Source organism: Sinocyclocheilus rhinocerous, unplaced genomic scaffold, assembly GCF_001515625.1.
Source record: "Sinocyclocheilus rhinocerous isolate Xijiao unplaced genomic scaffold, SAMN03320098_v1.1 scaffold905, whole genome shotgun sequence".
Classification (NCBI taxonomy): Eukaryota; Metazoa; Chordata; class Actinopteri; order Cypriniformes; family Cyprinidae; genus Sinocyclocheilus; species Sinocyclocheilus rhinocerous.
Genome location: NW_015659390.1, coordinates 305104 through 318130, shown reverse-complemented (window position 1 = coordinate 318130; position 13027 = coordinate 305104). Strand labels below are relative to the sequence as shown.

Sequence of the window (13027 nt, the reverse complement as noted above, 5' to 3'; positions counted from 1 at the left end):
GGAAACACAGTATGGTAAGGGGCGTAACATTTCTGTCACATGCTTGAGGTATTCGGCCAATCACAATGCACTGGATAGCTGGCCAATCAGAGCACACCTCCCTTTTCAGACCGATGAGCTTTGTAAAAATCGAGGCGTTTAAGAAAGGCAGGGCATAGAGGAGAAACAATAACGTACATTATGAAATAATGTTCTTTTTAGCAACATCATATGACCCCTTTAAAATATGTTAAAATAATTATTACAATTTTAAATTGTAGTTATATTTCACAATATAAGTGTTTTTCAATTAAATGCAGCCTTGGTGAGCATAAGAGACCTCTTTGAACAACATTTTTAAAAAAAACTTAATTATTCCAAACTTTTGACTGGTAGCATAAATGCAGCAATAAATGTGTGACTTCACCCGGTGGTTCCCCATCCACAGCAGCTCCTCCTGCAGATCGAAATGTGTTGCCGTCACAGGGATCCCAACTTCAGCAGCCACGCTGTGCAGCTCCGAGTACATGCCCTCCACTATGTGCATGGATTCGGACACGGGAACAGCCAGTGCGTCGGGGTCGAGCTCCACGCCCTGCAGCAGCGCTGGGTCGAGCCGCGGGTCCATTGAAGAGTCCAGGCCGGGCGTGTACTCGCCCAAACCCGGGTCCAGACCCTCAAAGTTCATCATGAGGATGGTGGTGCTGGGTTAGAGGGATAGGAAATGGGGTCAAGGGGTCCTTTTGTGTCCCTTAAAAATATATATGACTTATTGTTGTGTTTTTCTGTGTATATATGTCTATTTCTATGTGTATTGTAAGTATTGTTCTTAAAACATCAAACAAATATATATATATATATATATATATATATTTATATATATATATTTGTTTGTTTGATGTTTTATACATATAATTATTTACGTCTTCCTTCTTAATGCAATGAATTTGTAGCCTGTTACCATCCAAATTTCTCCTTAAAATATGGAAATAAAAGCTAACATTCTCTCCCTACAATTTTTTTAATTTTAGTGACAATAAGATTTATTGACTTGAAGATGCATCATGTAAAATGTTACCATGAAAACATGCTAGATTTTTAAATTATTTTATTATTTATTTATTTTTACCAATGTATCTAATATTTGCTTTTACAAACCCAGTTAACTGCCTACCTAGACAGCATTTTTAGGCATCATGAGTTCAACAGGCACATTCCAATTCTGAATTAAGCGCCTATGCTTCCTAAAACTGCTGTCTAGGTAGGCAGTTCACTAGGTTTGAAACACAGCAATACTGTTGCACACTTCGTGAGAAAACGGGATGTTATTGCATCGAAGTGTGTGACTGTTTTCCGGTATTCTACCGCAATGTATTCAAATGATGATTATAGCGTAATCTTTTTAAATGCGCGTGCAAAAATACATCCGAATAAAAGAGAGACGTTATTTAATTTCTGTGCATGGCACGTCTGACATCTATACTCGGGATTTCAGTTCGTTTATAAAGTTCTTTCAACAAACTAGCAGGAAGGGACTTAAATCGTGAATTGTGAATATTTAACAGGATAAATCATACCTCTAAAATACGGTTATCCTCGGATCCATATGCTCATACTACTCGCTTCATTCAAAACAATAACAAGCACGCACTTCCGGGTTAGCTCGAACAGCATCCGGAATCATCATAGGGGCTTTAAGAGTGTTTGAAATGAAAATATTATTTAAGTTAAGAACATTAGATTCTATCTATCTATCTATCTATCAAAACAGAAATTAGCCTATATAATTATGTGACTTGCATGATCTGTTGGCTCCAAAATACAAAGACTTTTGTTAATACAACTCAGTCTCAAATATGTCAGATAATAACACAAACAAATCATAAACCTTAAATATTTCCCTGACATGTCAAATGAATGTATGGAAAAATTTCCCAAGTTTAAATGTGGTAGGGTTAGGCTATTTATTGATGAGAGGGTCTGTAAGGTAGGACAGTTTGAAGACAAACATGACCAGAAGCTATAAAAAGTCAGCAGAAACTTATAGGATCAATCAAGGTAGATGTTTACATCACTACAAGCAGACAGCTGTCTTCAGGAAAGAAGAAATTGTGTGCTTGCTGTATGCACGGTTTGTGGACATAGTCTCACTTCCTCCCATAATAATAAAAAAAACTTTCAGATGAGGGAACTCATCTGATCTCATTCAGGATTCTAAGAAAAGTTGTTAGGTTTACAGCTTTGGAAGTTCTATCATTTCAGTTATAATGGATGAATTGTTTTGTTATGTAGTAATGTCAATGAATTGGTGAAACATTTGTGAATGGGAAGACCTGCAGAGGAGATTTACCACCTTAAATTCTCATGAATCTTATATGTGCTTGGTCGAGGTGGAAGAAAATTCCTGTTACTATGTAATGCAGAGTTCTAAGTTAATGCTGATTTTTGTCAGCAAAATAGAGGTACACTCCAAAAATACCTTGGCTCACAAGTCCATGTGAAACTCGGATCTCTACGTTATTTCAATGACTCCATCAACCAATCAATAAAAAATAAATACATATATAAGTCCAATAAATAAATACATATATAAATAGCTGGAGCTTATGTAAAAATGTATATAACAATACTAGGTTAGTTATGTTAGTATAGCATGGTTCAGCATTAGGTCTATTTATTAAGTTACATCATCAGACTTCCCCTATCACTTTTGTTGTGCCCTCTTTTTAGTACAGCACCTCAGTGGACTGGTTGATGGCAATTCTTTAAAATTTCAAATTTAATAGTTAACTAATAATATTTGTTAGAATATTTACAAAAAAATTCCACTCATATATGACCTTACACCACAATCAGCACCAGTACCATAGGAAAAACATGTGTCAGAAATACAATAAACAAATTAAATGTTAAAATGTTAAAACATAATTTATATGTGTGTGTGTGTGTGTGTGCATGTGTGTGTACTTGTTTATGCTACATTGTGGGGACCAAATGTCTTCACAAGGATTTTAAATCCTGAAATTTTTGACATTGTGGGGACCGACCTGCGGTCCCCACGAGGGAAAACAATTATTAAAAATAGTAAATGATGTTTATCTGAAAGTGTAACAAAGCAAACAGGTTTTATGTAAGGGGTAGGGTAGGGTTAGGGTTAGGGTTGGGTTGGGTTAGGGGATGCTGCTGAAGCATACGTATATGTTCATTTTTAAAATCTATTTATTTTAATTTTTATTTATTTATTTATTGCATTGAAACGTAAAAACTATATAATTGAATTTGATTAAAAATCATTTTAAAATGTTATTTAAATGTTTGTTTAATTATTTAAAAATGTTTAAAATTTAATAAAATTTAAGATAATATGTTTGGATAGAATGCAACATTTATTTTTGGCCAAAGGCCATAACATACATTTGTTATTTGTAAAAAGGATATATACCTTTAAAGGGATACTTCTCCCAAAAATGAAAATTCTCCCATTAATATAAACCATCACTTATTTATAACAATTAATTGTCAACTTTTGGGTGAATATCCACTTGCATTATATGGACACAGAGATGGATTCTTTTTCCAAAAATCTTTATCAGAAGAAGGTAAAGTCATATGGTGTGAAGCTAAATAAATGATGACAGAATTTTCATTTTTTTGGATAGACTATCCCTTCAAGACCCCCAAACCACAATTGGCCCCCATAATTAGCTAATAGGACTTAGCACCCTGGTTTAAACAATTCAAAAGATATTTAATGTATTTCACGTCTTTATAGGTATCTCAAACTCAATTTTGATGGCGTCATGGAGCTACTCATAAAAATAATTATTATTATTTGAGCTCATCAAGGTTTTAATTATTATGTTGAGCATCTTGGAGAATGAAATTTGAAGAACAACACTTTTTTTTTTTATGAAATCGAAACTCAAAGTAGCTACTTAGGTTAAGTCTCAGGCTACCTGTCGGGGGAAAATCCTGGTGACTCACCTCCCCACCATAAAAATGAGATGCAAAGGAGCCACTACAAGCAATTTGCCTTCTAAGCACTGCAGAAGAAAGGATACACTGTAACAGATTCTATAGGACATTTTGTAACTATGGATTCATCATTATTATTGGTATTTTGCGTGGCGTTATCAGCGCTGTCAAGCGCCAGTGGAGCTCCTGCGCGCTCAGCTGGTGAGGTGAATTTCTCGGAGTGTAAAGCGCTGTCCATCAAACTCAATGAGATGGCGAGAGATTTATACATCACGGTACGTACAGTAAGGATGTAGATCTATTCATTTTACAATAACTTATCTTCATTTCTTTTAAGATTTTTTTCAGACACCTTCTTGAGTTCTTAATAATAATAACGCATTTTATGCTCAATGCAGGTTGAGTCTCCAACAATTTCAAGTATCATTGATGACCCTCCAGTGTCTATAAGACCGATTGACACATGTGACCCACTGAGCCTCCAAAGCAACAAAGAGGTAAATAACGGAATAATTCAGATGCATGTTTTTATAGTAATGATTTTCTCATTTCTCTTGTAGATCAACTATAACTTTTTGACAGGAATGAGAATATTTGTAATGCTATTTAACAACATTCCAATTGTTCACCTAATGAAGCGTTTTTAAGAAAAAATAGGGGAAAAAACTCCATAAAAGTTTTTAAAGTTGTGAAAATTATAAACTTTTATACAGCGTGAGCGATTGTAGTTGTAGCATCTCTCACAGCCTCATTTTCATCCACATAAAATTCAATATGACATCTAACCTGACTAAGGTCTATACCAGTGTTTCTCAACCCTGGTCCTGGGCGCCCCCCAGCACTGCACATTTTGTGTGTCTCCCTAATCAAACACACCTGATTCAACTCATTAGCTCATTAAAAAAGAAACTCCAGGACCTGAAATGTGTGTCAGAAAAAGGAGACATACAAAATGTGCAGTGTTGGGGGGCGCTCAGGACCAGGGTTGAGAAACACTGGTCTATACAAAAAAGTGTTTACTTTGACAAATGTTGTAATTTGTCCCTATGTGTCTTGCATTTCAGACTTGTCAATCAAGAATTGTTCTTGCTCTGAAAAACTACACCAGAATTTTCCACAAGAATGGCGTGTTTAAGAATTCAGCTTGCAGTGAGTGGAGAGCGCGTGCCAACGAGATCGCAGACGTTACCGGAGACCTCCTGCGCATGCTTAAGGTAGGCCTATGTCTGTTTTTATTTAAAAATCTTTGCTATTGTTTCATGTACTTCCTTTTGATATAATGTCTGGACACCTGCCACCAGCAAGAGGCACAAAGTTGTTCCCACATCCTTATCTGTTATCCTCCTGGAAAGTTTCGTATGTAAATTGTTGCTGCATCGGTTTCTCTAGTAAACACTTTTAATTTCATTATTGTTCTTGTTTGATGATCAGGAACCAGTGGTGGACCATCCTTTGACTGCAGTGAACTGGTATGACAACGCTCTGTGCCGGGACAGCGTGGAAAGGCTCTACTCCTTTTCTATCATATCTGCACGCGTCTTCTCATTTCTGGCGTCCACAGAAGCTCCTAAAGTTGAGATGAAACAGTGTTAGATTGAGAGGAAAAAGACTGATACATATCAGTTGTGATCATATTGGTCAAAACGTTCAAACAGCTTTTGCTGCTTCTTCAAAGGTTCTCCTGTGTTATAATAACATGGATTTAATAACATCTTGCGTTAACATTAAGAGTTCATGCTTGACATGAGGTGAAATATTTATAGAACTATTTATTGTGTTCTTATTTATTTCTATATTTATTGTCCAATTTTATTACAATGTGTAACATGTTTTTGAATAACTTCCAAAGAAGTGTGTAATTTATAGCTAATAAATATATCAACAAGTCTTCTATTGTCTTCATTCATGTGTAGCCTATTTTTTGTTGAGGGAACAAATAAATTAATTGAAGAACTAACATGTAGGCAAATTACTTTTACTAGTACTACTGTACTAGTATGCTCTAATCAACAAGGAAATGACTGAGCGAATGTGGTCAAATTTCCCAGTCTGGTCAACAGCTCTCTGTAAAAAGAGAGGGAAGATGTGATTTCCATAAACATTCATGCTACGTTTTACGGCGGTATGAAGCTTCCTGCAAAATATGTCCCAAACTCAGAGATTCTGTCGCCACTCAGTTCTCTCAGGAACGTGTGTGTGTTGTCCTGTCAAGAATGAAGTCATACCTACAAAAGGGAACTTGGATTACCAACAAACACACAAAACAAGCAAAGACAGAGTTCACATTATTGACTTATTACAGCACTGTTGTTTCCCTTTTGACAGGAAAGACACATAGAACAACAAATTAAAAATATATTTCAAAGAAAAATTTTAACAAATAATAGAGTGAAAGCATCATCATCAGATATATTCTGACATCACTGCTAAAATATCATTCTTATCATTCTTCTAATTATGACATAGGCTACATGTGTGAATTTTGTCCTGTGGTCACAGTATGTGAAAAGGAAGTAGGAATCTTGCCACTACCAGTGAATCTATAAAAACTCTAGATATCACCTCTGATAACTTCTTTCACTCATGAAATATTTTTAATACAGTCTATTAATATTTTTTTAAATGTTAAAAGTTTAATTTGTCAAACGTACAACATAAATGACAATGTCAGTACTTGTGGAAGTGTAATAAAATATACAAGCTTTACTACAAACTAAGAATTATGAAGATACAAACATATTAAAAGAAAAAAGTAATACAAACACAGTAAATAATATTTATTTTATATTACTCTATATTACTAGGCTATAGCCTATTATATTAATATATCTATATTACTTTATATTACTCTAATTATATTAATTAGATCATATTAGATCAGATCATATTAGAATACTTGAGAATAAAAAAATAAATAAATTACATATCCTTACATAGACATCCTTACAAGCTGACATATCTAAATAAACTCTTACGCAAAAATACCCTGGTAATAAAATTTGAAATAAAAATACTTTTAAATACTTGAAATTAAAATTAAAACAAGGTAAAATACGTTTTAAAATAAATCCTCGTTGTAGTAATGGTCAGAGGGCGGATAAAATCTATGGCTGTGTTTCAAACCTAGTGCGCTGCTTGCTAGACATCGTCATCGGCTCTGCCCGGCACGCGCTTAGGATGCTGTCTACGCAGGCGACTCGCTAGGTTTTCAAACACAGCCGCAGACTGTCTATTTCCTGGTTACTTCGCAAGGTGGGTGGCTGTTATATGACAACATTAGCTCTTTATTTACACTATTTAATGTACTTTAACTTGCATTTTGAGCAATTTTGATTGCTGGTTTCATTTGTGTTTCAAACATGGCTCTTTTTCATGGAGCCATTTCTTCAGCTTTTATCAGCAGCGACTGAACTACTATTGAATCCACTAGCCGGATAGCTAACAGTGTTCGGATGACAAATCTGCATGAACGTTGTACATACTATAAGTACATATTAGACTCGGTCGGTCGTATACACCCCTAAATAAACCACAAACAAGTTATGGTTGCAGAGGTTAATGTTATATAATTGTGATAACGAATGTCTCATTGTAAAGAGTGTGGTCTTTGTTAAAAGGCATCCTAATTTGTTTTTTAATGGCTTTCTTTGGGTGTTTGCATGAAGCATATCACGGCTGTTGTTTTCGTGCAGGATGAATGTGGGCGTTGCTCACAGCGAGGTGAACCCAAACACGCGGGTGATGAACAGCCGGGGGATCTGGCTGGCCTACCTGCTGCTCACCACTGCCCTGCATGTGGTCCTACTCAGCATCCCTTTCCTCAGTGTGCCTGTGGTGTGGACGCTCACCAATGTCATACACAACCTGGTCAGTCCATGCAAGAAATCTTTAAAGGAATAGTTAAGGCAAAAATTAAAATTTGCTGAGAATTTACTTTCCCTCAAGCCATATAAGATGTAGATGAGTTTGTTTCTTCATCTTCAACAGATTTGGCGAAATGTAGCAGTATATCAGTTGCTCGCCAATTTAGCTTCAGTAGTGAATGGGTGCCGTCAGAATAAGAGTCCAAACAGCTGATAAAATACATCACAATAATCCACAAGTGATCCACACAATTCCAGGCCATCAATTAGTCCATCAAAGTCATCTACATCTTGGATGGCTTCAGGGTGATTAAATAAATAGCACATTTTCATTTTGGGTAAACTATTATTTTAAAATGATTTCGCTCTCTTTTTTTGGAGGAATAGTTCACCCAAAAATGAAAATTTGCTGTAAATGTATTCACCCTCAGGCCATCCAAGATGTAGATACTTTGTTTCTTCATCTGAACAGTTTTGGAAAAATTTAGCAATATTTCAGTTGCTCACCAGTTCACCCTCAGCAGTGAATGGGTGCCGTCAGAATGAGAGTCCAAACAGCTGATAAAAACATCATGATCCACAAGACTCCAGCCCATCAATTAGTCCATCAAACTCAGCTACATCTTGGATGGCCTCAGGGTGATTAATTAATTAGCACATTTTCAGTTTTGGGTAAACTATTTCTTAAAAAAAAAAACATTTTCACTCTTAAAGAGAGAGTTCACTCAAAAATGCTGTCATTATTTACTCACCCCCATTGTCTGTCCTTCATAGAACACTAAAGCAATAATAAAAGCATCAGCTAAATGACACATTAGTAACATTAATAATGCCACGTCAAGCTTGAGTAATTGTTATAGTCTATGTAGAATAAACAAATTAGTTCAGTGGTCAAGCGTTAACTCACTTCTCTGCCGTCTAGGCGATGTATCTGTTTTTACATACTGTCAAAGGCACGCCGTTTGAGACGCCGGACCAAGGCAAGGCACGTTTGCTCACTCACTGGGAGCAGATGGACTATGGTGTCCAGTTTACAGCGTCAAGAAAGTTCCTCACCATCTCACCTATTGTACTGTGAGTAATATTCATATTTCTGTAGTAACTGACAGAAATAGGACTATATGCACTTACTAAACTACTTTATTACTTCTTATAATCAGTAATTAAAATTACTTATTGTTTTTTACAATTCTATATCAACTTTTATTATTTTGTTTATATCTTTATTGTATTTTTTTTATAATTATATATTATTTATTTGATGTTCTCAATTATATATAATATTTTACAGTAAAATCATTACATTTAATTATAATATTTACATTAAATGCTGTTATTTTTTTCATAGGTACATCTTGGCCAGCTTCTACACCAAATATGATACTGCTCACTTCGTAGTCAACACAGGTTCACTACTAAGTGTCCTCCTTCCCAAGTTGCCTCAGTTTCATGGAGTTCGTCTGTTTGGTATAAATAAATACTGATAAGACACTTCAGGCCACTCTTGGATGGGATGTAGCATCATGGAGATGAGATGAGATGACTGAAATTCCTTTATTCTCTATATGATGCTTCCTTGGTCCAAAGTCGTAAGGCCTTAAGGAACCAAAACTGCACTGGACTAAAGTACACTATTTAAAAAAGGCCTTCCATGCTCAGGTTTATTCAACTTGTGGCGTTTCTTTTTTTAAATCCTGTCTTATGTCTGTAATTTCTCTTCATCATAATCTCTAGATCTCCATCATAATTTCTAGATTCATCACATTCAAGGATGTTTTTGACTGCATTGCACCAGACAATGTGCCAGTTATCATCTGCTGATATTCTTTGCATAAACCTATTTGCCACAACAAGCTCCGTCACTGTGGGGGCAAAACATGATAGTTCTGAATTATAATATTCAGAGTTTTTGTCAGTGTTCTAGTATATATACAACATGGACAACTGCAGTAAATAAGTTATGTTGAATTATTAGAAAAACTGATTTAGATTTTTCATTTAATTTCCTCCAAAAATGCAAAACTGATCTGTGACAATGTATGAATGTGATATGATAAACAATCTTAAAGTGCTCACTTAAAAGTTTATTGCTTTAGTTTCTCGTAGAGCACTGTTATATTAGATTTCTTTGAATTCCTGTATTTATTTAATTTGTTATCATATCATGAAACATTCCAATTTGAAGCAATTGCCATAGTGGGCATACATTATTGTTATAGATTTTTTTTAAATGTTCATGTCTGCATGGATCAAATTTGTTCACAATACAAAAGTGAAAGTATGCACAGTGGGGAACAAAAGTCTGAGACCACATTGAAAATGTAGTATTCAAAATCTAATAGGTGGAAAGTTTTAGAATGTTTAAAAATAAAACACAAATATACAAATGGTATATTCTGCCCTTTTTATATTCTCTATGTTCATTTCTTTTTGTGAAATATGTACAGAAGGACAAGATGGTCTTTGGATGGTTCTCAAGTAATGTTGAGATCACGATCATCAAGCTTTACACAAAGTTGTGGAGTTCATACAGCGCATTGAAATATTTGAACTATCTGAAAGTCAATGTTTTGTTAAAATTTGAGATGAATTTTTTTTTTACTTTTGGACCCCACATTGTCACAATATAACGTTTCAACATCAAATTTCCGGTTTAGTATGTTCAGTTTTTTTCAACCCAGTTGTAATGTGTTGCACTGATGTACTTAAAGGGGTCATATGATGCTTTTTAAAAGATCATTATTTCAATAGCAAATACTTAAACTAATAGCAAAACATACTTACAGTAGCTGATTCAGAAGTGCCAGATTGTCATAGCAAAGTCAGAATTACCTCCTCTCCTAGGTTCACGAAACGGTCGTCCATAAAATGCATTGCTGTTCTGTTGTAAGTAATCTTAAAGATTCCTAAATGCATCTACTTTCGGAAGGCTAAATAAAGTGCTTTTGCTTTCGCCTAGAAACACACAGCGTCTCCTTGACATGGCTGCTTCAACACTAACTGCTGTTCCTGAAACCACGCCTTCTTTCTTTGCGTGATCATTTGGGCGCATTATGCAAATATTTCCACATGGTGATGTAGATATGTGGGGGCGTGTTAGAATGAGCCGTTTTAGGGGGGCGTGGCAGAGTCTTAACTTTGATAAAGAATATCTCTTTGGTTTTGAGACTTTAGTCTTTGCAACTTCAGGGATCTTATCTATGCACAATCAGCTTGTAACACTCCAAAGAGAAAGGAAAACTTGAAATCGCATCATATGACCCCTTTAAAATGGCTCTTGCACAAGATTCAGTCATGAAGTCATTTGGACTAATATTCAAAGTCTCAAATTACCTAATGTAATGATATGATATGCAAATCACTGCATACATCAATCTCTATCAAATAAATGACATTTACAGTTGCATGTGTCGGCAGTATATGGCCCTCATTACTTAGCCACCGGTGTTTATTCCATATAATAAGCACAACGTTAAGGTCTGATGCTCAGAGAGAATGGCATGAAGTTGCATCACATTGCACGGGAGCGTGTAAATCATCTAAAGCAATCATAATACTACAGGATCAATGTAACCACATGCAGATGAACAGTTAACGTGGGAATCCTCGCCTCTCACCTATTGGATAACAACAAACCACACAGGTGAACAAGGAAGAGGTGTAAGTATGAGCCACGAGGAAGCTAAACAAACACACGCCGTACACACAGCCCCGGTTGTGTCAGTCCGATGAATATAGACGCGCATTTGGATAAGTTGTGAAGGTGTACCGGGGGAAATCCGTGAGTTTTACATGTTACACACCTACACTTGGACGGGGCAAGCCCAGCGACTGCGATAAGCCGATAGCTGGACGGGAATCCCCACCTACAAGCTCAGGTGTCTCCCAGCTGCATTTCAGGGAAGAGGTAGAAGGAGGGGAATAGTGTCCTCGGCCCACCTATACCACTGATTTGCCTAGCATATGTAACACACGCTGTCTATTTAACACGGAAGCACATGCAAATAGTATTCTGACTCAGTGCGCTAGAATACTGAGGAATCCTGTGTTGTTTATAGTGACACGAGGGGAGCACCGCTGATGTCACCGCTGGAATGCAAACAGCATTTGCATGAGCTGCAGAGGAAGAACGGCAACCAGGAAGGCTGTGATATCTGTTCTTGCTTCAGCCTTTCAAAGCCGGTCGGATCCAAAACCAAAAGCTGAGGCGCTGCTGTGACAGAACAGACAATGCATCTGCTGTTTCTCGCAATTCTGCTTTCTGCGTGTTCCTGTTCCAGAGCCTGCTGTAAGAACGGCCTGCACTGATCGGTGAAGGTCAGCCAAACCACAGCATTTGTATAAAGAAATCCAAAAGGTGATCAGCCGTAAAACAGTGGTTAAAGAGGGACTGCGTCTTATTCTGCTGACGGCTACGGAATGACTTTGTGTTTTATGATTTTTACTGGTTCATTTACTGGAGAGGTGAGGAGGGAATGTAGAAGTGAGTCAGCAATAATAAAAACGAGACAGAAGAAAAGTGAAAATTTTGCGGAACCTTATTCTAAAGAGCTGATTTGAATCGGTTTAAAGCGCATGAAATAAACTGTACCTAGCATGGTGATAGATAAAAAAATAAGATGGGGAAAAAATAATATTCCAATGTGTTTGCGTTCCCCCGAGAAACTTTCTCTAGCAAAACATTTGCTTTCCTCCATAGGCTAGCAAAAATAATACTGAAATACAGTTTTTCACAAACGTTTTGCGAGCAAATGCACACTTTCTCGTAGCAACAAGTTTTCGAGAGCATTCTCAAAAGCATTGAGTGGGAGAAAAAAATATTTTCATATTTCTACGAGCAAGCGAAAGTTTTTCGGAGGAACGCAATATTTTTATGAGAGAACATACAAGTTTTGCGTTCCCCTTTAAACCTTTGTTCGCTCGCAAAAAACATTGAAATTTTGTTTTTCTAGTTCAGTGAACTAACGTCAAGTTTCTCGATGGAAAGTCTTGCGAGAGAACGCAAAAATATTAAAGTATTGTTTTTCCTCCGATTTTATTTTTCCCCATCACCATGTCCCTATATAGTGGGCTTCGCACTATAGTGATGTTCAAGAGATTGAATATAAAAAATAAAAAAACACACCCTTGATACATAATTATTCCAAAAATAAGTTTAAAGTATGAAATTATTTAATGGTGCTGACAAGGGGATTTTAAGCACATAAAAG

General features: G+C 36.1%; 2 protein-coding genes and 1 long non-coding RNA gene across 5 annotated transcripts in view; 1 reads left to right on the top strand and 2 right to left on the bottom strand.

Annotated features, from left to right (window-relative positions):
- Positions 1-1636, bottom strand: part of LOC107723747 (PAB-dependent poly(A)-specific ribonuclease subunit PAN2-like) — a 16274-nt gene extending 14638 nt beyond the window's left edge. For 2 of the 3 annotated variants that reach the window (XM_016532458.1, XM_016532460.1), the window contains exons 1-2: positions 1557-1636; positions 407-683 (exon numbers count right to left, since the gene is read on the bottom strand). In XM_016532458.1, the coding sequence (XP_016387944.1) occupies positions 407-670 (264 nt within the window). In that variant the 5' untranslated portion in view covers positions 671-683; positions 1557-1636. Of the gene's footprint in view, positions 1-406; positions 731-1556 lie in introns of all 3 variants that reach the window. The other variant, XM_016532459.1, reaches the window with a different exon arrangement.
- A 3809-nt stretch (positions 1637-5445) lies between these two features.
- Positions 5446-8351, bottom strand: LOC107723772 (uncharacterized). Its single transcript, XR_001637968.1, has 3 exons — positions 8325-8351; positions 7726-7840; positions 5446-5521 (listed from the first exon to the last, which is right to left on the bottom strand). It is a non-coding gene; the product is annotated as an uncharacterized LOC107723772 (long non-coding RNA).
- On the top strand, positions 7154-10509 carry LOC107723771 (ORM1-like protein 2). The gene is made up of 4 exons (XM_016532483.1): positions 7154-7206; positions 7647-7821; positions 8740-8891; positions 9166-10509. Exons 2-4 carry the CDS (start codon positions 7648-7650, stop codon positions 9299-9301), a joined length of 462 nt encoding a protein of 153 aa, XP_016387969.1. The 5' UTR covers positions 7154-7206; position 7647; the 3' UTR covers positions 9302-10509.
- Positions 10510-13027: the final 2518 nt, after the last annotated feature.